The sequence below is a fragment of the Amphiprion ocellaris genome, chromosome 3, assembly GCF_022539595.1.
Source record: "Amphiprion ocellaris isolate individual 3 ecotype Okinawa chromosome 3, ASM2253959v1, whole genome shotgun sequence".
NCBI classification, from domain to species: domain Eukaryota; kingdom Metazoa; phylum Chordata; class Actinopteri; family Pomacentridae; genus Amphiprion; species Amphiprion ocellaris.
The window spans coordinates 24,520,249-24,546,092 of record NC_072768.1 but is presented as its reverse complement, the minus strand read 5'-3'; the positions used below and the strand labels follow the sequence as shown (position 1 = coordinate 24,546,092).

Here is a 25,844-nt window from a genome sequence, read left to right as displayed (position 1 = left end):
GAATTAGTCCACCGGGGTCTGACTATAGGAATCGAGTTCTACTGTAACATCCTGAGGTGTCTGAGGGAAAACATTAGATGTGAACAACCTGAACTGTGGTGCAATTTTATGTGGGTGCTCCAATGTGTACTGTCACAGACCAGTGTTTATGCATACATTTTTTGGCCTGAATAAGAATAACTCTGCTTTCAAGATCTGACTCCGTGTCTCCTTCCTTTTCCCCTAAATAAAGTTCAAGCTGAAGGGTCACTGTTCTGACACAGTTTAGTAGATTCAGCCATCTCAGATGGTGCTGTAAAGCTCCACATACACTAACGTTCAAAAGTTTGGGGTCGCTCAGACAATTTTATGTTTTCCATGAAAACTCACACTTTTATTCATGTGCGAACATAATTGCACAAGTGTTTTCTAATCATTAATTAGCCTTTCAACGCCATTACCTAACATAATGTAGCATTAGAACACAGGAGTGATGAAATGAAATGGGCCTCTGTACCCCTATGGAGATATTCCATTAAAAATCAGCTGTTTCCAGCTAGAATAGTCATTAACAATGTCTAGACTGTATTTCTGATTCATTTAATGTTATCTTCAATGTAGGGGTAGTGTACCCGGACTGTGTCACAAAAGCGCTACAAGTACTGTATCGCTGCCCGAGGACACGACTTCAATGGGCCAAATTTATATCAGGCAGACTTTTTGATTTTCTTAGGTATAGTCTCTGATCTTCTTGATCATCTCTTCTATTTCTTCAGGACCAGAGATTTTTTGGAAGGCAGAAACTAAACTTGTGCTAAGATCAAGAAAAAAAAACACTTCAAATGTTATTAAACTGCAACATCCAAGGTAAATATTCCTCAAAGAACATTTAGACTTACCTCAGATTGTGCAAAGATCACAAATAATGTTTTTAACTTTGGGATACAAGACATGGGTATTTCATTTTGATGTATAAAATCCGTCTTGTACTCACCACATGGAAGACCTCAGCATCTTGACCAGTGGTGAGAACCATCTGGGGCTGGAGGCCGGATTGGAGGAAGAAGCCGTGAGCCGACACCGTGCAGCCTCCGCTACAGGGAGGGGGTTGAGAACGGATATTAGCATTAGCATCAGAGAGAGACACAGTAGATTCCCACTGGGAGGGACCTGCTGTTAGCATTAGTAGTTTAGCCACTCGTCACCTCCCACTCGTTTCCTACTGCTGTAAAACTAAAGCATTAATCTGTCTCGGCTCATCCACAGTCATCCTCTGTCAAGTTCCCCTTGGCTTGCTTTATTTCTCTCTCGTGCGTTCTCTTCGGCGAAGAAAGAGCTCATATTTGGAGGAAATTAGCTGAGATGACATTGACAAAGAGTGGTATGGGAAGCATTCCAGAAAATATAAACGTGTAAGCAGTTTGGTGTTGGCCACCACAGATGGGGAGAATAACAGTTTGTGGAAAGGAACTAATTTAAACTGAAAACTCATTCTGAAAGAATATGATCCTAACCTCACAAAGGAGCGTAACGGCTGGATGTTGTTGATGATGGGGTCTTGGTTGTAGGTGAACAACACGGGGGCATGGCGCTCCACTGAATCCACCATCAGCTTCACGGGTTGCTCTGATGGAACAGTATGTGGAGGCGTCTTACAGGTCAGCATGGTGGACGACAGGCTGATGGTGATGGTGGAGAGAAGGATGGGGTCAGGGGAGTAAAGGGGGGGGGGGGAGTAAACACACAGGATATATTGTTGTGTTTAGTATGCATACAATGGTAGCCATTGTCCAAGTCGCTATTCATGCATTTCTATTGCATTAGCCCTGCAGATAATTCCTGCAGCTTGAGCGGGAAAAGGAACAGAATGAGGAAAACAGCAAGAAAAATAAGGGGAAATGAATGAAAGACCTTGAACCTTTAACCTGCCCTCCAGCTTGCCGGCAACATTTTCTCAGCAAAATTATTGTAATGTCAAGGCACATTTGATGAATGTGCATTCCTCTGCAGTACATACACTAATCAGTCACAACATTAAAACCACTGACAGGTGGAAGGAAGGAAGAATGAAGAATTCATCTATTTTAAATTGCAATTACCAAACACAAAGGCTGACGTATCTTATGCAACACCTCTGACTCAGGGTACCAAATGTCACTGGTTATATATATTCACGGTGTCCTCTTTGGGTGATGTGTGAAACATGGAACAGCCTCCAAATTCCTCACTGAATATCTATGGGATGCACTAATACAAACCCAGATCCATTAAGGCCCCACACTGCAAAGGGAAACCAAAGGGAAACCCAGAATTCAAAGGATCTGCTGCCAACATCCTGATGTCAGACACCACAGAACATCCCCAGAGGTCCTGTGTTCATGGTCTGGTGGGTCACAAATGTTTTAAGAGGGGGATACACACAATATTACACAGGTGGTTTCAGTGTTGTGACTGATCAGTGTGAGTGTGCACAGTACAAACATACCAATTTGCTTCAAAGAAAAAGGAATATAAGGCACAGAATATAAAACATTATCAGCCAGATCAACCAAGACACATGACAGAGTGTGAACTGACCTCTGGATCTTACAGACTGCCTTCCCCACAGTCACCTGTTGCTTGTTTCCAGCATCCAGAAACACTCCTCTGATAGTCAGCATGGTGTTTCCAGACTTTGGCCCAAAAGTTGGGAAGATTTCATGGATCACAGGGTCCTGGATGTAAAGCCAAGCAGACACTTTGGAATACTTTGTGCTCCATCTTTCACATTTTATAGGTTCTTATTTGAACATGATGTCAGAGAAATCAAGCCATAAAAACTTCTGAAATACACAGAAGTGCAACCACAAAGAAGGAAAACACAGTTCTTACCACGAAACTGAAACCCTCCATCTTGGCCACCTTGTTGCCGCTGGTGACCTTCACTGTGTGTCCTGACGGGGTGAAGTTCCCACTAAACACTGGAGAACACTGTATCTCAGTCCACCTAGACCCGAACCCCCACCAAAACAACACACAGACCTGGCATTATACCCTGCTGCAGCTAGCCAGCATTTAGCCTAATTCAATGATGATCGAGCACCCTGCAGGAATGCACAAAGACACAATTTTCATCTGGGATTGTGTGGCCAGTGTTTTTATTTTTTCCCCCACGATTTGTAATGAGGTTGTTTGTAGCAAAAGGGGCTTTTGAATGGGACATGGCCCCAGTGGATTTGGGAGGGTGGAAAGTCTGGATTCAGCTATTTTTCCCAGCAATTTTTCAGTTAAGGAAGTCATGTGTTGAATGTGGCAGGCTGCAGAAGAGAAAGAGGGGGGTTGCTTCTTAACATTCTTCATTCAGCACAATAAACCCTATTAAACCTCGATAGGACGCCAGTGTACGGGACCCTTTATCTCATAAACACCCACCACTTAACATCCACTCTGCCTCTATCTGCTTCTCAAAGGTGGCTTTGCTATGCAGGAACAGTGCTGTTGTCACACACCAAAGAATGGCAGCATAACTTGCCCATGAACAAAACACCCGCTCACAATACATTTTTTAAATATGAAAGCTCCATGCTCCTTCAACCAAACACACAAACACACACACCTGTTGATGCTGTCTTGTCTGGGCAGTTTGCAGGGAGCTCCCGCCACCTCCACAGTCACCAGCGAGGCCTTGAATCTCTCCGTCTTGTCGAAGCCGAAGTTTCGTCCGCAAACTGTCACCGCTGTAGAGCCTCGTATTGTGTAGACCCCAGAAGTCGGAAAAATCTAATGTGTGCATAGAGAACAGTCACATTTTCAAGATTCCACACTTTTCTTCCCATAAAACTTTAGAGATTTAGAAAGTCTGGTGCAGTTTCTCAATTCAAACAACACTTTTTAAAAATTATTTGTAATAGCTGAAATCCAGAGGTTTTATTCTACCATTATATAGACCAGGGTTGTCAAACATATGGCCCATGGGCCAAAACCAACCCACCAGAGGGTCCAACCCAGCCCACAAAATGATTTTGTGAAGTGTAAAAATTACAAAGGTGAAAATGAGTACTTCCTGTTAAAATATTTAAAGACACTGGACATTGTGCAGTATATAAGGTAATTCAGCAGTTTGGTGTGGTGGAACCCTATTGTTGATGCACTGCCACAACTTTCATGCATTTTTTATGTATAATTTTTATACATTTACAATGTAGGGGGACAAATTAACCTTTTCCTTAAGAGTTCCCACTTTAGTTTGTATGGTGTGTCAAGTCAGGTGGCCGGGATTATTATAGAGATGTGGAAATGAATGTATATTTAAAAATGATTTCTAGATCTTGACAAGTTGTAAAATGTTACATTGTTCAGTTCCAGATACCTGCAACTAAATGTTTTGTGCCTTTGTAAATAAACTGTTATCTGTACGTTGTAATGTGTAAATGATAAACTGAGGCAAAATGTTGTTGAAATTGCACTTATTTTTCTTTAAAAAAAAAAAAAAAAAAAAAGGTTGTTCATAATGTTTTGTAAAAACGATACTTCCTTAAATGTGAACATTTTCAGAATGTACTTTTTTGCACTAAAACACAGGGAAACACTTGAAGTTGTTATTTACTTATAGGTTATTATGCTATGATTTTACTGGTTCAGCCCACTGAAGATCAAATTGTGCTGAATGTGGCCCCTGAACTGAAATGAGTTTGACCCCCCTGGTGTAGACATTTATCTGATAAACCAGTTAAAGCAACAACATTTTAAGTACATGAGACAGGAAAATAAACCACCACACTTGGAAAACAGCATCCAAGCACGAAGTGTTGTCTAAGAAACATCCATCTGACCTTTCTATAGCCAGTTACAACTTTACAAAAAATTCTGTCAATAAAACACCATCAGAGAAAAGGGTGACATTTCTAAAGGTTTTCCTACTAACCCATTTGGTTGCATGCAGGGAAGTTGAGGTCAATTGTGTTCTTTCCTATATGCAGACAGTCAACAGACATGAGGTCCAGTGCTTTACATTAACAGGAAATTTAAGTCTTACAGTATAGTGAAGTAGGACAGTGTAGATGTAAAAAGTCTGCTTTTCAAGAAGGACCTTAACCTTCAGAAATACAGTGAAAACATATTCTGAGCACAGTTTCATCAGACAGGTTCTGTGAACTGTTTCTGGATGGAAAGGTGAACCAGCAAACTAAGCCAGGAGGAAACTGAAAAGTGACTGAAATTTGCTTTTACATTCAGGTTGTTTTCACATTTTTGAAACAGCAGTGAACTGAACAATGAGGAAATGATAAATTTAAACTCTCTCACTCTGACTTGGATAGATTTAGAAAAAAAATCATGATGGTGGTTTATGATGAACAAATTAAAAAAAATGTGACCGTTGTGCACTAATTACAGCCATGGTGACGAGTCGCTGTGGTTACCTTAGTGATGACAGGTGTGCAGTAGTCCTGGGTCCAGACGGAGGGGGCGGGACACTGGTTCGCTCTGGTGCAGCGTCCATCACACCAGCCACATCCTGTCACTCTTGATGACAGTAAACAGGAAGTACAGGTAGTCAGCTGACCACAGCCGGGGCCAATCAGAGGGACGTTGGTGATCTGGGGGTGAGGACAGAATTTAGGACAAAAAATTCAATGGAAATGCAAAGTATTCCTTCTCAGGCAGAAAGAAGACACAAAGAAGAAACAAAACTGTTCAGTAGCAGAATCCTAGTGGTAAGCCTGTAGGGACATTATTCTCTTTCATCTGCTGCCTTAGCTCCATTTTCAGTGTTATCAATTCGCATGAGGTTTTGTAATCATGTCACTAATCCAAGAAATGTTTCATTCTTGTTATGGTTCAGGGATGAACACAGGGTGGTCTAAACCTAACCAACGTGTCTAATGGCAATATGCTCTCTACATGGCACAGCTTTGTTCTTTTCCCATTTTGCTAAGGAAAGAACCAAAACGGAACACATTTTTGTACATAATCTGTGGTTCACACCTTGTTCCCTGTGGCCATTAGCAGGGCTCCATTTGTGTGGCCAGAGTCCAGCAGCGCTACACTGGCAGAGACGGGTCTCGAGTCCAGGCGGATGTTGACATGGGGAGAGGCAAATCTGGAGAACAGCACCTGAAAGAGGGAGGGCACATCATTGTAATCACTTTGAAGGGCCTTTTACTGTATCATAAACAAGAAGCTCTGGTACAACTTATCATTAGCTGAGACTGCAAGGAAAAATCATATTTTTGACACGTTGTCACAAGGGACAGCAAACAGCTTATGGCAAAATTAGAGTCAATAGTCAACAAACCTAGATTTTAATGGACAATTTAGGCAAGACATTATTAATCACACAGTCTCTGAAATATTTGTACACACAGAGGAAAAAAATAGAGTAAATTCTACTTAAATATGTCCCACCAAAGAAATCCACATTCATTAATTTGTTCTATATGGTATGCTGCAGTCTGCAGTCAGTGCTTTGTATATCTCATCTGATACATCTGTCCTGGAGATAAATATGATTTATGCAATGTATAATTGTATCAAATCAAAGCCCGGTAAGGAACAAAATGGTGGGCAAAGATATTTGGTGTTCACCCTTTTTTTTCAAACCACCAACACCCAGGTCAGATCAGGACACTCAGTTTGGAGGTGAGATACTGTTACCTCTGTCATTGTTGCTAGTGAACAACTTGTGAGTTCAGTAAGCTAGAAAGATTATATGGAGTCTGGAATATACAACAATAGGAAAGCAGAAAGACATCAAGGTTTTTGGAGCTATGCCAACACACCTTGACTGGGAGCTGGAGGAGGAAGATGATCCAGAATGTGTCATCCTTCCCTGGGTGATGCCTTCATTTGGCTCATTTGTTAAGCAGACTCACTACTAATGGTGTCAAGTTCAGTTTCATGGTCTACACAAGTCCTAATAAATGTTGTCTTACTGCAGACATTTACATCTGACATAAAAAGAAAAGCACACTAATACCACTAATGATGTGTCAGTTCCGATTAGGTGATCATTATCAGGAAATGCAGCCATTATTAATGGTCTTAGACACATATGTGTTTGACCAATCAAAAAGTCTGCCGGATTATTATCAGAACTGTTTCTCCAACATTTCATCATTTTGAGGTGTACCTCACAAACTGCAAATACACGCTTTAACAAGAATGACATAGCACATGTCCTGAGCCGATGCTACGGACTAACATCGGAGGTGTTCCCAGCGTTTTTAACCAATCAGCATTAACCTAAGCCCAACCTCTTGTTTGCATCGACTGCCACACAGGTGTCAGAAAGGGAGAGCACAAGTTATGGTGAGACAACTCTTATAAAATACACAAAGTCTTACCAGAGGCTATTAAGTGTAACTGAAGTTGTCATGGTGCCTGTTACTAGCTAAACTATTACAAAGCTGTCTGTATGCCAACATGGAACTGCCTGTAGTCAGAGTGAACGCTTCACCAGGACCCTGTAGTAGTTGTACAGTAGTGGACAGCTATACAATAATTACTCTAACTACCTCCATCCTGCTTCTAAGAATACACATATTCATTTATTATCTAACAGTTAAGAGTGCATATATAGTTGGCAGACTATATACTTATCGCAGTAGGTAGTCCATCCATCCATTATCTAAACACTGTTTAATCCTCATTAGGGTCGCAGGGGAATGGAGTCTATCCCAGCTGACTTAAGACGAAGGCAGGGGACACCCTGGACAGGTCACCAGTCTATCACAGAGCTACATATATAGAGGGAAACAATCACACTCACATTCACACCTATGGACAATTTAGAATTACCAATTAACCTCAGCATGTTTTTGGATTGTGTAAGGAAGAAAACTCACACATGCACAGGGAGAACATGCAAACTCCATGCAGAAAGATGAACATGAAGCGGGGATCTCCTAGCTGCAAGGCGAAAGTGCTAACCACCAAGCCCCTGTGCAGCCCGCAGTCGACATTATTTACTTTATTTTCTTACACTTGCAAAACTTCATCATAATTCATGAAACCATGTCATATCCACATATCCTCAAAAAACGAGCACAGCCGCTCCAATGCATGCAGTGACAGAAAAACACAGAGAATTCCCCACACACACATGCAGTGAACACACCTGGAGCAGCATTTAACATTTGTGGTTACGCTACAATTACAGGCCTCGGAGCAAACAGAACAGAACAGGGTCCCTAATGGGGTGTGTGGTTACTCCAGTTACATGAAGCCCTCTAAATTATACACACACCCACATGCACTCACAAACACACGCACAGATAGATATAGCCCACGGACACATACACTTTTTTCCCTCTCAGGATGGAGCTGCAATGCGACTTCTCCTCCAAAAACAAAGCACTGCGCTATGGTGTTGTCAGCAAAACAAGTCACACACAGAGTGTAAAGCACACCTGGCGGCCTGTAACACACTGATGTGGCACTGCGGGGAGGACAGTTGTGGTGTGTGATTTATTATATTGGACAAAACACTGCATGATGCTTTTACAGATTGTTTTATTGTCTTATTGTAAGTCACCCTGTGCCAAAGCATTTGGTAAATGTCTAAAATGCTCTGCCTCGTAAATCTGAAATGTAATTTTGTTGGTTGGCTAAAAAACCACTCACTCTCAGAAACGTCTTGTTTTCCAGCATCTTTCCTCCCACTGTTTGAGCCTCATGATCAACGTTAGCTTTGTATCAGCGAGTATAATAGGTGGCTTTCCTCTGGGGATGGAGCCATACAACAGGCATCTCTCTGGAGGTAATAGCGGTGTAAATTACAGCTTATTGTATTAAGCAGGCGGGGGGAAGTTTGGCCTATAAACACAGCCACTGTGCCATTCCCACAGTGCCCCAATGAAGTTGAGGGAAACACTTCCTGAGCCAGAATGGAGTCCACTGGGGGCGAACAACACTTTTTCTTTTACTGCCTCTACGCTATGTTCCCTTTTCCCCTGTCCGCTGGGAGCCAACAGGAAACTGAAATATATGAAAAGCTGACAGGTTCTTTTTAACGTACTAACAATGAAATGAGCTGCCATAGCAAAGATGACCACCTCTTATTGGTTCTTGTTGTTGCTTAGCTTTAGACTGAGACAGCAAATGTATGCCTTGGTGATTTACAACGGGAAAAGTGAATGAGACACTGCAGTCACACCCAGTAAGAGCTGCCATCTGGGAGCACAAGGTTGCTGTTTACTACCTGTGATCAGAAAGAGAGTTAACAAGTATACTAATTATATTATTTGGAGATTAAACCAAAACTGGGCACTCACACATCTTCTGCAAGTATATCAGGTCAAAGCTGAACCAGAGCATCGGTTTGTGATGCTGCTCTCAAAGACCAATTTGGGTAATATCCTTACTGTTCATCTTTATCGAATAAGCTTGATACTTGTGGAATATGTTTAAATAGCTAATATTATACACATTTACAGGTTAAAAGTTTCTTTTGGGGACTACTAGAATGCGTTTACATGCTTTAATGTACATTCACACATTCTGCAGCATCTCTGAAACAACTCAGTCTGTTCTGACGGATTAACTGGCCAAATAAAAGAGAGGTAACACTGGTTACTTACTGTGATCCCATATCTACTGAATATTAGCAGAAATGTGTAGCCCTAGCAGAGGTGTTTCCAGCCAGAAAACAAAGGTGGGCTGCAAAAGAACTGCTCATTTTTAGTTTGAGGGCATTTCAAACTAGGCACTAGGCAGGGATTATATAATGCATTACCTAGTGATGTAAATAAGTAACAGAAGAAAAGCCTGGACTCCAAACGAGGTTCTTTGGGCAGGCAAAAAGCAGTGTCTTCTCTTCAGTGTGGACTTTGGGCTTCGTAAGTTTGCAGATGCAAAAGAGCTCTGACATGAAAGTAAAAAACCCCCCAAAAAACACAGTATGGGTTATGACTGTTCCTTACAGTTACCTGATTACCAGTTAACTCATTTCTGAAAGTAAGCAAGACTGTTTCAATGCAATGGGCAAATTAAATAGGAATGAGTGAGAGGATGTCACAGATTCCTGTCAATTTTTTTTCAGCGTCCTCTACTGTCTTTCCAACAATCGTCCTTGCACTTCATCCTTTTCTCTTGCTCACTAAATTTTCTCTGCTTTTGCTTGGCTTTTGTCCCTTGGAAAGTATTTTTTAAACCATCTGTCATGTTTGTCCTCTTTTCCTCTCTAATGCTTGATGCCTCCCATTCTGTCTGTCCTTCTCTGTCCTTCTATCTCCATCATCTCACCTTAGTTTCAATCTGGTAGTGTCCTACCAGGGCAGAGATTTGTCCCTGTGATAGCACTGCAATCAAGATATTGTTCACAATAATTGTAATATGAACAGTATCCATTAAAATTTTATAAAACATAATATTCTGTGACATACCTCTCTCCTTTTTTCTATTAACTCATAAAAAATGCGAATCGAGTATTTTTTTCTACAGTTTCTTGAGTCAAGTTAGTTTATTTAAAAAAAAAAACAAGTTGAAACATTTCTAGTGCATTGGCAGATTTCTTCAGTTGTTTCAAGAAAATAAAGTTTTTAGGACATGTTTCTTGATAAAACGGCAAGTTCTGCAGTGCAGGACAGCTGGTCTCCTCTTCAGACATTTGGCTACAACAATGAACTTCAGCCAATTCAGCCAACCACAAAAAAAAAAAAAAAACAAGAAAGGACTGAAGGAGGGCCTGGGAGTGTGGTGGGGTGGGGTGGTGGTTGGTGGTAGAGAAACACACAGCAACAGCTGCACGGGACACTCAGCGAGTAGAAAATGCCGTGCGAGGGGACGTGTTCGTGAAGCCCGCCGTTCGCCATTAACGTGCCGTTGGGCTCGTAAGCCCCTCGCAGCCCACTACCGCCGTCTCTGCCCTCCCTCCATTCCTCGCTGTCTTTCCGTGCAGCTGTCAGCCCCTTTTTCCACGTCTCTCTTGCTGTTTTTTCCCCTTGCATGTCTTTTCATTCTTGTGTTTCAAAAACACGTGAGGTAATTCAGCTTTTACTTTGTGTTTCATTCCATTTGCCATAGTTTCTTACTGATGCATCGATGCAACGTGACTCACTGCGCTTCACTCTGCAGCTGCAACCGTCGCATGCAGGGTGTTTTATTGTTAGAGTGGACAGCGGAAATAAAAACACACCACATGAAAAGGGAAAGTAGTAGTAGTGAGTCACAGTCTGAGATGCAGCAAGGCAGGCTTGTCATACTGAGTTAATTAAGCCGAATGCCAAAATGCTATATTTTACCTTGATAATCAGCAATTGTAATGACTGTTGTGCAACTAACGGACTTCTAACAGGCCAAATTCTCATTTGAACTGCAGGTGCACTGGCACTAAAAGCTAAAAAAGTTTTCATGTGCTCTGTATCAGCCTGGAAAGTCATGCAAAGATATCTCAGTAAGCACAAAGTGAGTGATTTGCATGTTTAGACATAAAATTGGGCTCAGTTTAATTGGAAAGATCATAGTTTTAAAGTTAGGCAACAGTATGTCTCTACAACCCAGACACTTCTATGTAATTTTATCACAGAATCTTTCTCATCTCAAACAAATTTAGCCTAATATTAACCTATCAATCAGAACATGTTTCCACCTATAAATTACAAAATCACTGCTTACCTGAAGGTTAAATATCTTGTATTGTGGGCCCTGAGAAGATTCTAGAAACACCTCTCTGATAGCAAAAACTGCAATTTCTAAGATGCAGAAAGCACAGATGTCAGTAATGTCAGTGCTGCAAATATAAGTTAAGTTAAATTGAAGCCTGTCCTCAAAGGTGGCTATGAAGCCACATGAAGTACATACCATTTATAAAAGGAAAGCAATGGAGGGATTGCCAGTTTCACATTAGTGTCAATTAGAAAAATACCTGCATATTCATTGTGGTCAATGTGATTCAGATTACAGTTTAGTCTTGTGAAATTAGAGGTAAATGAAAGAGGAATGTCTTTACTTTTGAATGATCCACGTGATTTAAGATATCTGTTAAGAAAGTTTCTGGATTAAACATTTGACAGTTGTAAATCTTGTTGGAATCATCCCTCTCAAACTTTCTTTAAGCAGGATACAGAGGTATAAATGAAATACATTAACTAGAAGCCACTAGTTTCTACTCTACTTTTATAAAACCATCGCATGACTGAATAGCTAAAGAAGCAGTATAGACTAGTCACGTATGAGACACTGAAAACAGCTCAGGAAAGTGAAATCCACTGCTGGTGTGGACACTGATAGGCTAAAGGGACTATGTTTGCTCAGATGGCAAACTGGAACTATTTTTGGAGGCTCACTGAGCATAGTTCAAAGGTAAGCAAATTGTGCAAACAGAAAAACCCTGCTGCTTGGTCATAGTTTCCCCCAACCTGCTTTTAGGAGAGGCACCTGCAGCTGCCTCTATGTTGTGTCTTCAGCAGGGCACTTTCACTCCTCACGTACCAACATCCTGCCACATTTACATGAACAATGACAGAGGAAAACTGCACTGGCCGCAGTAACCTCATTGTCCCTGTTTACGCCAAACTGCTAGCATTTTACAGGCAAATCATGACCCCACCACTGAATTCTATACCTGTATGTGGCGTCCATCTGCGGTTCCTAGGTATGCTACGGCGCGGCCATGGACTGGCACCACGGTAATTGAGGTAACCAAGGTGTTTGTCAAGTCTTTGTGCCAGTACTCCAACCTCTGGACAAACTGGGTCACCTGCAAGCGGTACTTCCCCTCTTTCCCCTCATGGATTCCTTCGTGCAGGTCACAGTCGTCAGATAAACTCTGAAAGAAAGAGCAAGTGTCAGTGAGAGAAAACTCCCTGTAGTGTGCTTCAAGAATAACAAAATATTCAGTGTGAATAACAGTGAAGAGAGTGATTTCTGTTGTGGTTACAGACATGATACTAATATGGCATAATATGCAGCCAAGAACTGTCAGAAACATCACTGTGGTCATGTTTAACGCTGAAAAACATACTTGAGGAAACTAGTAGTCAAAATCAGTGAACTTGCACAAGAATAGAAAACTGGAGGAGCCACGAAAAGACTGCTGATCACCAAAAAAGTTTGACAATGCACTGTCAAAAGAGACTGAGATTGAATCCCTTTGTCCAAACAGACCGTCCTTCAAACCACTCGTTATATAATATCATGTTGAACTATCTTCTTTCATATCTGCCCTGATGGGGGAGGGTTGAGAGCCAAACCTCCTAAGCCCCCCTTAGCTACTCTTTCATCAGACCGTGCTCGTAATGGAGGTCTCAGCGCGATAGTACCTCTAGGGCAAGCGCACGCTTTGTTGAACAGAGGTTTGAGGATGGCAAGATTTCATGGGAAACAGCGAGGAGACTTTCATGGTGCTTTTCATTCCTTCAACTGCTTTTTCTCTCTCCGACTGTGAAACCTCATTTTTTTCTCCTTTTCTCCACCCTCCTCTTTCTGAACTTCAATCTCTTCACATGAGTTTAGAAGCAAAATCTGTTTCCCCGGCTCCTCTCTTTGGTTTTCAAATGTCGCTGGGTTGTGCAGATTGTTGTGTCTGGAACCTTTGGAGCATATAGTGAAAGCAGAGACTGTAGCCAAAGTTGGATTCAGGGCCTTTTCTCTATCAGTGACCCCCTCCCACTCCCCTTACTGCCCAGCCCTTCACTCTCTGCTCTGGTTCTTTTTGTGTTTAGTCATGGCCTCCTGTCCCAGCCTCAGGTTTCATTAATTATTAATGACCCAGAGGGTGGCAGGCCTCTTGTGGCTCTTAAGGTCCTTGACCTGGCCGCTTGACCAGGCCTCAGCTTTCTGCTGTTTTCTCAGCTTCAGTGGATGATGACCTCTTCACTTGAGTCACAAGAAGAGGGGCGGGAGTACAGGTGGAACGATTATGACAACTTGTGGACGCCATCATTCACACAAAGTGCTATTCATGCATATAATATTAGCTATAGTAGCTGATTCCTTAGATTTGACCTTTTATTGTGCATTGTATTGTGCAAATGTTGGTTCTGATTTCTTACAGGTTCCTGATCTCCATCTAAAAGAAATTCAGAGGTCATAAGGTCATTATTTGTGGTTTGTGTGGAACTTGCTGCATCATTTGTTTAGTGTAGATCTCAAAGGCAAGCTTTGATGAGGAGAACAATGGTTGAGTAATAAATCAGGAAAGTTTTTTTAAATTTCTTCCAAGATGACGTTAGCTGAGACAAACTGGACCTCATGAAGAGGAAAGGCAAAGAAGGCAGAAAAGCCTGGCTAACTTTCAAGCACGCAGGAACAAACCCTGGTTAAATTAAATATCCTCGAGGCCAGTGCTTGCAGTTGGGGAGACAATGGCAAAGCTAAATCCAAGGAAAATGTGGAGGAAATTGAAAGCTGGCAGAAAGATTGAATGTTTTGATGCCAAACGCACAGCTGGTAGGTGGTGAAGCCAGCTGATCTGCACTGAATTACTAAGTGTAAAAAGAAGAAAAATAGTTCAAATTGGATAAAGGATGACAGATAGAGACTGAAACTGATTAAAAATTGGATAACGATACGAATACGCAAGAAAGTAGACACATAAGAGATTGACAAAACCTGAGAGTTAAGGCTGATAAAATATCTTCTTGTCTTCAAACAAGATGGCAAGCTGTTCCTGATGTGTTTATCTTTGTGGGTGAGAACACCTTTACAATGTCTACCTCTTCCAGGAAATTCAGTTTAAAATACGGTCTATCAGAACGCCTGCTTGCACTTTCCAAACAGAACAGCTAGCACCGAGCACGTACAAAAAACACAGAAACCCGCCAGAATTCCTCTATGCAGCAGATAGAGAAATCACTGAAAAGATTGTGCCACGCGGCTTAAAAAACAGACCCCAGGCTGATTATTTTCAGAGCAAACAAACAGGACTTTCGGGTGTTTGTTGAAGCGGAGCAGGACGGTGGGAGGACGAACTGAAAAGGTCTAGGAGGCATTCCTTTGCCTCTGCTAAGGTATTCCTGAGGATCAAGGCAATGAAATTGGACAGTGGAAAGACTGTTTTGACAAGCTTCGTTTGAAGCTCCGCTGCTGTTATGCTTGGAGGTTTCTTGGCATGGAGACAGCGAGTTTTAGAGACCCAACACTGACACATGCCATGGAGGTGAACAGGTTCCCCAAGAGGGTGAAGTCTCTCAGAGTTTGATAAGGACCTCAAACAGATGACCATTCAAAAGTTTGGGGTCACTTAGATATGTCCTTATTTTTGAAAGAAAAGTAGTTTTTTCAGTGAAGATAACATTAAATGAATCAGAAATACAGTCTAGACATTGTTAATGTGGTAAATGACTATTCTAGCTGAAAATGGCTGATTTTTAATGGAATATCTAAATAGAGGTACAGAGGAACATTTCCAGCAACCATCACTCCTGTGTTCTAATGCTACATTGTGTTAGCTAATGGTGTTGAAAGGCTAACTGATGATTAGAAAACCTTTGTGCAATTATGTTATCATATGAATCAAAGTGTGAGTTTTCATGGAAAACATGAAATTGTCTGGGTGACCTCAAACTTTTGAACGGTAGTACATATTCTTTAATGAAGAGAAATAGAATCCTGACATAGAAGAACCATATAATTTCAGCAAAAGTTTACACTGGCCAGATATGAACAGAATTTTTTACAGCAAACTTGAAGATAGTCAGACAAGAAATTCAACATTACTTTGATAGAAAGAGTAAGAAAATGTTTGTCTTCATGTGAGCTTTAACCCTGTTAATAGTAGCTTTAGAATGGGGGTTAAAATCAAAGTGTAATTCACAATATGTTGATAACAATGGTATCATGATACAACGATACTCAACACATTGACAATGATTTACAGCTCAATATCTGTGTAACTAATGAAGAAAAAAAATACAAAACAATACAAAAAATTCAAAAAGCAGTGTGGTTAACTTCAACACAGTGTGGCAGCGTCGCTCTCTTTGCACCTACGTTTTGTGTTCTTTCTTTATTGTGTATCAAGGTGTGATCATTCTGTCATACTTGCATACTTGAGCCTGTTATTCCTGGGCTTAGTAGGTCTTTAAGTGATCAATAATTATCAATATCAACTGAAAGGAAACATTTTATCAGCAAAGATTTTTGTGCTATATGGTCCAGCCCTATCTGCTACACAGGTCTAGAAATGGCATTGAAATCGAGATAATAATCGTATCCACTTTTCTCTGACATGCAGTTCAGTTTTTTTTTTTTTTTTTTTTTTTTTTTTTACTTTTTATTTTACAAATTTTATTTTTCAACAAATTAGAACCTCAAACAAACAAACTGGGGTGCTACTGTAGTGAGGATATACATTTTACAAATTTTACAACTGAGTTATATAGTGTGTCCATTTCTCCCATCTCAAATTTGTCCATTAGTCTTAAATAATGGGTCATCTTTTCCATCACGTAGATTTCGACCATAATTTCTCTCCATTGTGTCACAGTTAAAATGGCACTTTTCATCCAGTTCCTTGTTATGGTTTTCTTGCAGGCTAACAAGATCACTCTGTAGAGGTACATATCCTCCACATGTACCTCCTCTTTAGATGGTAGACCCAAGTACATAGTCCGTGGATCATTTGATATCTTGTAGCCAAAGATTTCCTCAACTACCTTTACAATATTCTGCCAAAAGGGTCTAACATTTGCACAGTTCCAAAATACATGAGAATGATTGGCATCCATATTACCACATAGTCTCCAGCACGGTTGTAAAATTTTAAGCTGCTTACTTTTGATGTATGGTGTTATAAAATACCTAATTATGTTTTTCCAGCCATATTCTTGCAGTTCAGTTTTAACAGTCGACATCTTTTCTCTGCAGCTTCAGCACTGATAACAAAACAAGGTGTTATCTGACAGTATATAGTTTCACTAGTAAAGTTTCACTAATCAATAACCCCATGATTTCATTAGAAGCTCAAGTTAAATTTCAGGCAAATTTTCATGTTTCTGCTACATTCATCTTTAGGAAGATTTATGGTGTTAGCAAGTGGTCCTGATGTTCTACATCTTTCAAGCCATTTTGTGAGCGTGTCTTTCAACCGTAAAACAGGCACCATGGGGCACATACGTGAGATATTATACACCTTTTGCCCCACACTTAACCAGGAGTCATTGTCCCCGAAACAACGGTCCTGCGATAGGGTTTCGCTGTCGTGGAGCTCCCAAAGCCTGCGGCACTGCTCAGTAGAGTCAAAAGAGGGGGTGAAAGGTGATCCACACAGCCTAATGTCGTTTTCATACTCTCACTGTGGCCCCTGGGTCCTGTGTGAATAGACACACTAATGCCTGAATTATAAACCATGGACTGGGTTACTGGCAAAGGAGGCTTTGGATACGAACTGTGCAGTGCAAAAATAGGGTAAAGGCGCTTGTGCTAATGTACAAAAATACACATTGTGTTGTGGAGGCTTAGCCCCGAGTTAGCAGACTTGCACACATGCACAAACGCATGGAGTCCGTCTCATTGCAGGCTGCTCAGCTGGCGCTCTCACTGGAATAACAGACCTCTGACCTGCAGATCGCTTGTGCAATTGTGCACTCCAGACTGCGGAGTGGTTTGGTTGTCGTCGGGGTGTGTGGAAATGCATTTTTTAGAGAAAGTGAAATGCGGAGGAATGTTCAAGCACATATGGGTCCACGGTTGTGTTTGTGTTTGTGCATGTGTGTGTGTTGGGGGGAGGGTATTGTTGCGGTAGCGTGGGTCACACATTACAGTACTCCACCTGGACTCTGTGCACGATCCTCTGCAACCTGACTCTGAGTAGCTGTAATAACCACGGTGTGTGTGTCTGAATACACAGGTGGCACACGCAGTCATGTGTTAACATGTGCTTGCATGCGTGTGTGTGTTGTAGAGGAGCGTCAGGGTGTTAGGGACAGTTAAGGGAGTGAGAGGCAGACAATAAGGCCAACACGGACCCTGGCGCTTATAGTGCAGCTGGCCCTGCCCTCGGATGCCCCCCCTCCCCCAGACACCAGGCAGGACTACAGCTTTGTTTATGATGGGGCCCCGAGGTGGGCACGGCCATGGGCAGAAAATGGCCTCACACATAAACAGGTCCAACAGAAGACAGGGAGAATATGTGATACTTATAGTAAAATAGTATCGTAACAAACTGAAGCGGACTGTAGGGACACGTTTATTTTTTACTAAATCTGAACAGCTACTGTTGTTCTACAGCTTGTGGTGAAGGACTAATGATAGTGATATATCATCTTGTAATCATTGCACAGTGTTTAGTCTAACAGATAAAGATTGTAGATGAGACAGTGGAAAATTTTTGCACTATTTCAAACCCATTTGACACATCTGATTCCAAAACTGGACACCTAGAGAAAAAAACACTTGAGAACAAAAACTATTCTAGTTTTTCAAGCTTGACAGATTAAGACACATTTAAACATATTTAGTTAACCTCCTATTTGTTCTGATGTTTCACAGCATACAGGCTGTTCGAGCCACAGATAATGGACACTCTATGGGGCATAGAATTTGGGATTTTGGATTCATTTAAGTCATTAAGCAAATATGAGTGCTTTCCAAAATAGACACTGTTCTGAAAATGGCATCATGCTGTTGCTTACTGTGGCTGTTTGAGTGCAGCAAACTGGAGGGTTCTAAAATCGCTACTTTCCAAAAGACATGCTTCATGTAAAATTCCATGACTGTCATTTGCCAGCCTCTGAGGCTGCATGCAGCAACTGCTCTGAAGTTTCCTCAGTGTCTGAAGAATGAGATAATTATATTTACAATAAAGACAAACAGACACAGTTCTCACACTGAATTTTCTTCCCTAAAATTAGCAACACAGTGTTTTAACCTTCAAGGTAATCATCAGGTAAATATGTGAAGGAAAAACAATCTTTTTCTTCCTGTGCTGGAGACGCACAGTATATTGCACTATCTATCTTCATTTCCGAGAGTCAAAGTGGAATCAGTTAAGTTGGTTTGACTCCAAACCGAGTGTTTTGGATTATTAACCATACCAAAGCGTTCAGGTATCTCAGCCTCAGTAATCTCTTTGCGCTTTTTCAATCTGGTTTAAGCGTCACTTTCGAAACTGTACCTACTAAAGTAGTTCATGATGTTTCTTTTCCTACAAACCCCACAGATCATTGTATAGTCCAGCAGTGATCAGAAGACCTCGCTGGCCGGGCTTTTGTATTTCTCTAAAAGTGTGTTTGTTATAATAATACCACTTCACTATGTTCTTTGTTAAATATAGAGTACCTCAGAGCTCTGTTCTTGGCCCTCTTCATTTTTGGCTTTATATTTCACATCCTCCTCTCATAGTCTCGGTCAAATTATATGCATTCATAATACTTATTTGCACTGCTACACTGAAGACACTCAGCTGTGTGCCTGTAAAGGCAGATGACCACTTTCACAAATTATTGGGTTGTATATAGGCTGGGAAAAGCTGGATGTCACATAATGTCCTACATTAGTAAAACACATCTGCAAGGGTGACTGCAAATACTGACCACAGTGCAAGCGCCCCTCCTGCACCATCCACACCTTTATAATTCATCAGCAAAGGAGTTGGAATTGAGGTAATCGCTGAAAGACTTTGATTTACACATGCTTTCCATTGATGCTAAACACAGCTCTAAGTTCTAAATTCTCCAGAAATCCTGTGCTACGTCCCTGCACTGTGCTCCACACATCTCAGAAATAATCACAGTAACAGCAGCCCGATCTGTAAGCTGCTATATGCCTGGGTGTCTGCGTTCTACATGACAAACAGTGTAACTGTCCATGTAGCAGGCTGGTGCATACCTATTGTGGTATGAACAGATTTTTACTCCACCAAGGAACGTAGTGGAGTTATCTTATGATCTGCGTACGTGAATCCTTCCTTTCTTCCTTCCTTCCTTCCTTCCTTCCTTCCTTCCTTCTGTGCACAACATTACTCAAAAACAGATTTGGATGAAAATTTCAGAGCAAATTTTCACTAGATTTTGGCAGTGATGGGGCTTATAGTCTGGATCCATTTCCATTTGATTTGTTAAGGATTTGCCATTGCGAGGTAGCGGCCGGCACGGTGTCACCGTAACTATGACAACAAGTGAATGCTACCAGCTGCCTGCTGACGATCACATGATTGCAATCCTACTACAAATCTATCGGGACTTAGCCGTCAGAAATGATAGAAGGAACAATTGATTCAATTGTGGGGGTGTTTCCAAATCCCAGCAGTTAATGGTGGCCGTTAATTGATGTGTGCGTACGTAACGTACACATGCATAACAAGTGCCTGTGCTCAGCGCAAGGTCATTTTTTATTAAAGATTTCATTCGTCAGAAATGATACAAAGACTGAACAGCCTTGGCAGAGTAGTGCGCTCTCTGAGTACTTTTCTTGTTTCTTTCTTTTTCTATCACAATTATCTCGATATCAATTCTTTTCATTAGCAGATGAAAGAAACTGCCAGAGATTGCAAGTTCATTTCCAAAATACTGTCAGAATTCCTTAGCTAACGTTAAGATCCTATTTCACACCTTTGTTACAACCAGATGTGATAATTGTAGCACTTTGCTTGCAGGCTTTGCCTCGCCCTTGTACTAAATCTAGACCAAACATCTGCAAAATGTGACCACGTTTAACCACATTACCACAGTTTTAGCTCGCCTTCATTTACTCTCTCTCCGTCTCAGTTTGGATTTTAATGAGCTTCTGCTGACATAAAAAATTCTAAATGAGCACATCCCTTTGGAACCGTCAGATCTACTTAAACATTATAATCCATCTTACGCTTTAAGGACACAGGGTTCTGGAGTTAAAAGGAAGTCAGTAGACTGCACATTGCTGAAGCACTTCAGCAAAGACTTAAGTTGTCCAAACAGTCAGCTGACCATTCTACACAAAATGATGGTGTTTACGATGAAATGTTGTGTCCTTTCCTGTGAAGGAATGCAGCCTTTGCATTATTCATGCACACAACATATAATTTGCATTTCAGAGGTCATGCTTATTTCATGACAACTTCTGAGGCTTGAGGGGAAACTGTTTTGTAGCAGGAAAGGAGTGAGGGAAGACGGCACGATCATTTTTCTTATTTTTCAAATATGTCAAACAAATCACTTCCTGCACAAAACTCTTCCTGACCAAAAATTCTCACGCGCCACAGCCAGAAGGATACACTCTTGTTTAGCCCGAGTACTGAAAATAATATCTTATTGTTTGGAAAATGTTAGTGTCTTAAAGCCTCTCTGTCTGGTCGGCCCTGAATTCAATTCTGCCCCTCGTCCTCCCTCAATTCATCTCTCCACAAACCACCTTCCTCTCTTTTTTTCTACTTCCTTTACCTCCACACACACACACACACACACACACACACACACACACACACACACACACACACACACACACACACACACACACACACACACACACTTCATTCTAAATAATAATCTGCTATGTGTGTGGTTGTGTGTGCTCTCCTGGCTTCTCCCACAAAGGAACAATACAACTTCCAGTCTCTCAGCGCCACTAAATCACCTTAACTGTATGAAACGTGGCTGGATGACTGATGATCTTGCATCCTCTGTCTCCTCTGCCTCCAGTGAAAGACTAAAATATCATCTCTGAGAACACAGTTAAGGACGATTTTTCACCTCTCCTTGACACAGCAACTTCTTTCCCTGCAAGTATCAACATATTTTCCTCCTCTTCTTCTCAGAGATTTATGTGATTCAAAACAAGGGGAAAAATGATGGACTGCTGAGTTCGGTGATCTGGGGGCCAAAAGACACTATTTCTGCTCTCTGAGAGCTTCTCCGATTCCTCTGAAAAGGCAACAGGACATTTTTCAGATGAGCTTTCCAGAGTCGTCCTGCAAATATACATTTCGGTCAGACTGACACAGTAGCTAAAGTAACAGTCTGCAGATCAAAGGGAATTAAATCGTTCAACCCCTTCATACATTCTTGCATTCACAAATGAGATATCAAGAAAGAAGGTTTTCACATGGAAGAGTTTCTAAAATTATTCTTAGAAGCCAGTTTCAGTGTATTTACATACCAGATGGGCCCTTTTTCCGCTCATGACTGATATGAGGTAACATCCATGCAGCTCCAATCCTAGGTGTTTCATAAAAGTTTCAGACATATGAGATACATTACACCTTATAAACTTGGCTAGTCATGCTTGGCTTACAGTTTCCACATGAAACATACAGTAAAACACTCCTACTGGACTCATACTTTCCTCCCTGACTTTTATTTGTTTAAATACTGAGATCACATCAATATTTGTGACATCTGCTGTGAGGATGCTGTGGTAGGGACCCTTCTGCCTGATAATAGTGGTTATTACCCATTTAGAGTTCTACTTTCACATTTTCATTAAAATGGGCAGGAGCTTGTTGCATTTGTCTTATCAGAAATTATATTTTGTTTTGGTTTTATTATTCCAACCACTGTTTCACATTTTAGGCTGCTTTTATAGAGGGTATGTTCTAGGGGAGTGGGGCTCCTGAAATAAAGAGTAGGGTTGTAATTAGTCAGAGAGCTATTCTATTTTCCTGACCGACTGGAAATAAACTTTTCCCCCTGCACCTTAGCAAGGCTGTTGTAACAGTAGCAGCACAAATTACGATGGGCTAATGTCACTGATTGAATACTACAATGTAAAATCAGCATCCTGTTGTTGTGGTTGTGACAGACAGAGATGAGACTATATGCAGCCCAAAGATCACGCCAGGTCAAACGGTCCAAAGCCACTTAATTGTTAGTCTGCTTGTTCTTTCTGGTAGGTAATGTTCTGTGGGACAGTGCTGGTCTGAGGACCAGGAGTTGAGAAGAGAGAACAGCTCTTACAGAATGGATTTAAAATGAAACAATGACTGGGCCTGTGAGATAAAATTATAGCTATCAAGTAAAAATACTTCATCAACAGCAATGAGAAAATGGTTTGATTAAATGTGACTTAAATGCCTCAGATATACTACCGTTCAAAAGTTTGGGGTCACTTAGAAATGTCCTTATTTTTGAAAGAAAAAAATTTTTTTCAATAAAGATAACCTTAAATGAATCGGAAATCCAGTCTAGACATTGTTAATGTGATAAATGACTATTCTAGCTGGAAACAGCTGATTTTTAATGGAATATCTACATAGAGGTACAGAGGAACATTTCCAGTAACCATCACTCCTGTGTTCTAATGCTACATTGTGTTAGCTAATGGTGTTGAAAGGCTAATTAATGATTAGAAAACCCTTGTGCAATTATATTATCAGCTGAACAAAAGTGCGAGTTTTCATGGAAAACATGAAATTGCCAAACTTTTGAATGGTAGTGTAGGTAGATGTATTTAGCATGTGCACTATCGACCTTGTAGCTTAATCACTGCACAGACTGTTTGAACACTCACATGGAATTCGGAAGATGACAAAATGTACATCATATGGACGTTCTGGTCACCCTCTCTGCACCTCTGGGTTTTACTTGTTTTCTTTTTTAAATGTCCATCAAGATGAGGTCATTCCTTTATCGATATGTTTTTTTATTGATATGTGTAAATGCATTTGGTTGTGTGCTTTTCCTTGTTGTGTTAACAATAAAACTATTATCTGCGTACCTTGATAATAAGTTAAAGTGGTTACATTTTTATTAAACCTTTTCTCTGCTTGTCTTTGTTAAAAATATTAATTAAAAAATAATCAATAATTATCCATATTGACTGAAATGAAGCATTTTACTGTGGCACATTTTTCTGCTATAAAACCCATCCCCAACAGTTACTTTGACATTTAAGTGCTCAGCTTTAAAGGATCAATACACATAGCAAAGCTCATCTTTTCTTAAGACAGCAATATCGAGCCGTGTTTGAATTTGAAATTTCTCATATCTAATGATGTAATTTACATCAGTGAAAACCAGAGAAGTCCTGTCTTTGCTGTGAGAGAATAGCATATGGAAAATGTCCATGGAGGACATTACTGTTAAAGTTTTTGCAGTGAATGGCATTTTTAATGTGACCAGCACAGACAGAACTTCATTCACCTCTAATGTATGGGAGTGCAGGCAGGCATCTGAAAACCAAGACAAATAAACCAAAACTGCCTGAATGTCTACAGTAGATCTGCAAGTACATGAGGAAATATGGTTGTGGTAATTTGAGAAAGTTTACATTTGCCTCAAATTAATGTTGTAGGTACTGCAGTGCTTTTTCTATGAGCTCCCTCGGAGTAAAAAGGCCGACAAGTATAATGTGGATGAATATGGATGTGTACATCTGTGAACGTCACGTCTTAATACTTTGTGACTGCACTCAAACTAAATGAACAATGATGCAGGGTAATTTTGGGGGGCAAATGAACATCGCATCATGCCTTGCTTTTTCAGCCTGAACGTTACTCACTCAGGACTTTATTTTAGAGCATTAATGTCTTTCTGAGGTCACATCGATCTCCAATCTGACAGCTGAGGGGAGCGATCGGTCGTATTTACTGAAGCTGCTGCCATTCCTACATGTGCTCTTAATTACAGAAACACATGAATGTAAAGGGGAGGGTGATTTAGTGTCGAGGCTGCTTTGGGGAGTTAGCACCAATCATCTGTCCGCATGACTTTATTAGCATTAGTATTACCCTTTCCCATTGATTACTCAGGTCAGAGGGGGTTTAAAAGTGCAGCTGTTCTGCCATGCACACTCTCAACAGCTTCACTTAAAAATGTCAAAACCATTGGCTCTTTATGCTGAGAAGACCTACATTCATTTCAAAGTGGGGACATAAACACGAGTGTTTAGAAGATATATGCTGACATTTTGCGAACTTATTCATCCAGCTCTCTTTTTTTCTGAAATTCCTGCTTCCAAGCAGTCTGGAATAATCAGATCCATCCACCGGTGCAGACACTTGGCAGAATCTTCACAGTGAAGATTTCACTGTGAGCAGATATTGCCAAAAACAGTTCCTCAGGCCTTCTTGCTACCATTTAGAGAATAGAACATTCATGACTATAAGTGGCTCTCTCTGCTTCTCATTTTTTTCAGATTTAAGAGGCGAGCTTCTATCTGAGAGGCAACAGGGTTCTTGCTCATCCATGGGGCAGACAAGGAAACAGCAGCTGGAAGGCTGCAGCCCAGCAGCAGCCGTTGAGGAGCAGCCAGATAACCTCAGGTTGTAAACAGCACCGGCCTGCGTTTCAACAGCAAGACAGCTTATCAACCGAGGGTCAACATAAGGTCTGAACACACGGGCGTCCTCATCTCAGCATGGTCCTGGATGAGATGAGATCACCGGCAGGCGCAGCGCTGGCAGAAACACTGTGCTCGTACTCATAGCAATGCTCAGATCAGAGTCAGATGAAGAGAACCAAACAAATATGATTGCAGAGCGACACGACAGCAAAAAGAGGAATCTGGGATGTGGCAGACTACATGGAGGAAAAAGTTCTTCACAGAGAATGTCTTTTATTGCTCAGCTGCACAGCCGTTCATATTTGTTTCTTTTCACCAAGTGACAGAAAAGAAAATGCATCATTTCAGCTGCTTTGCATGAAAATAACAGAGCTACAATAATCAAGAGATTACACTGAACCACAGGTCCAAACCTCATCAAAAAGCATCTGAAAACAGACATGTTTTTGAATGGAAGCAGATCTTTATGAAGCCACCATAAAGTATTTCACAGCATGAGTTGACAGCTTGCAGGTGGCAGCCATTTGTGCACTTCAGAGTCTCTGGACTGCATGATGCAAAAGACAAATCAGCATCGCTTCTGTCCTCAGAGAGCTGGCCGAGAGCGCAACAATGCATCATTGTGCTATTTTTTCACACTTGTAAAACTCCTGGAAGTTGGCATCAGACTCTGCAGTGTTGCTCAACCTCCTTCTCACACACTTGTACACACACACACACACACACACACACACACACACACACACACACAC

At 41.1% G+C, this 25,844-nt stretch overlaps 1 protein-coding gene across 2 annotated transcripts in view; it reads right to left on the bottom strand.

Moving 5' to 3' along the window:
• The window catches only part of met (MET proto-oncogene, receptor tyrosine kinase), a 79,602-nt gene that overhangs the window by 36,827 nt on the left and 16,931 nt on the right, over positions 1–25,844 (bottom strand). For both annotated transcript variants that reach the window (XM_023276607.3, XM_023276606.3), the window contains exons 3-10: positions 12,521–12,724; positions 5,944–6,072; positions 5,379–5,555; positions 3,575–3,738; positions 2,851–2,965; positions 2,557–2,693; positions 1,494–1,658; positions 974–1,073 (exon numbers count right to left, since the gene is read on the bottom strand). In XM_023276607.3, coding sequence (XP_023132375.2) covers positions 974–1,073; positions 1,494–1,658; positions 2,557–2,693; positions 2,851–2,965; positions 3,575–3,738; positions 5,379–5,555; positions 5,944–6,072; positions 12,521–12,724 — 1,191 coding nt within the window. The remainder of the gene's footprint in view (positions 1–973; positions 1,074–1,493; positions 1,659–2,556; positions 2,694–2,850; positions 2,966–3,574; positions 3,739–5,378; positions 5,556–5,943; positions 6,073–12,520; positions 12,725–25,844) is intronic.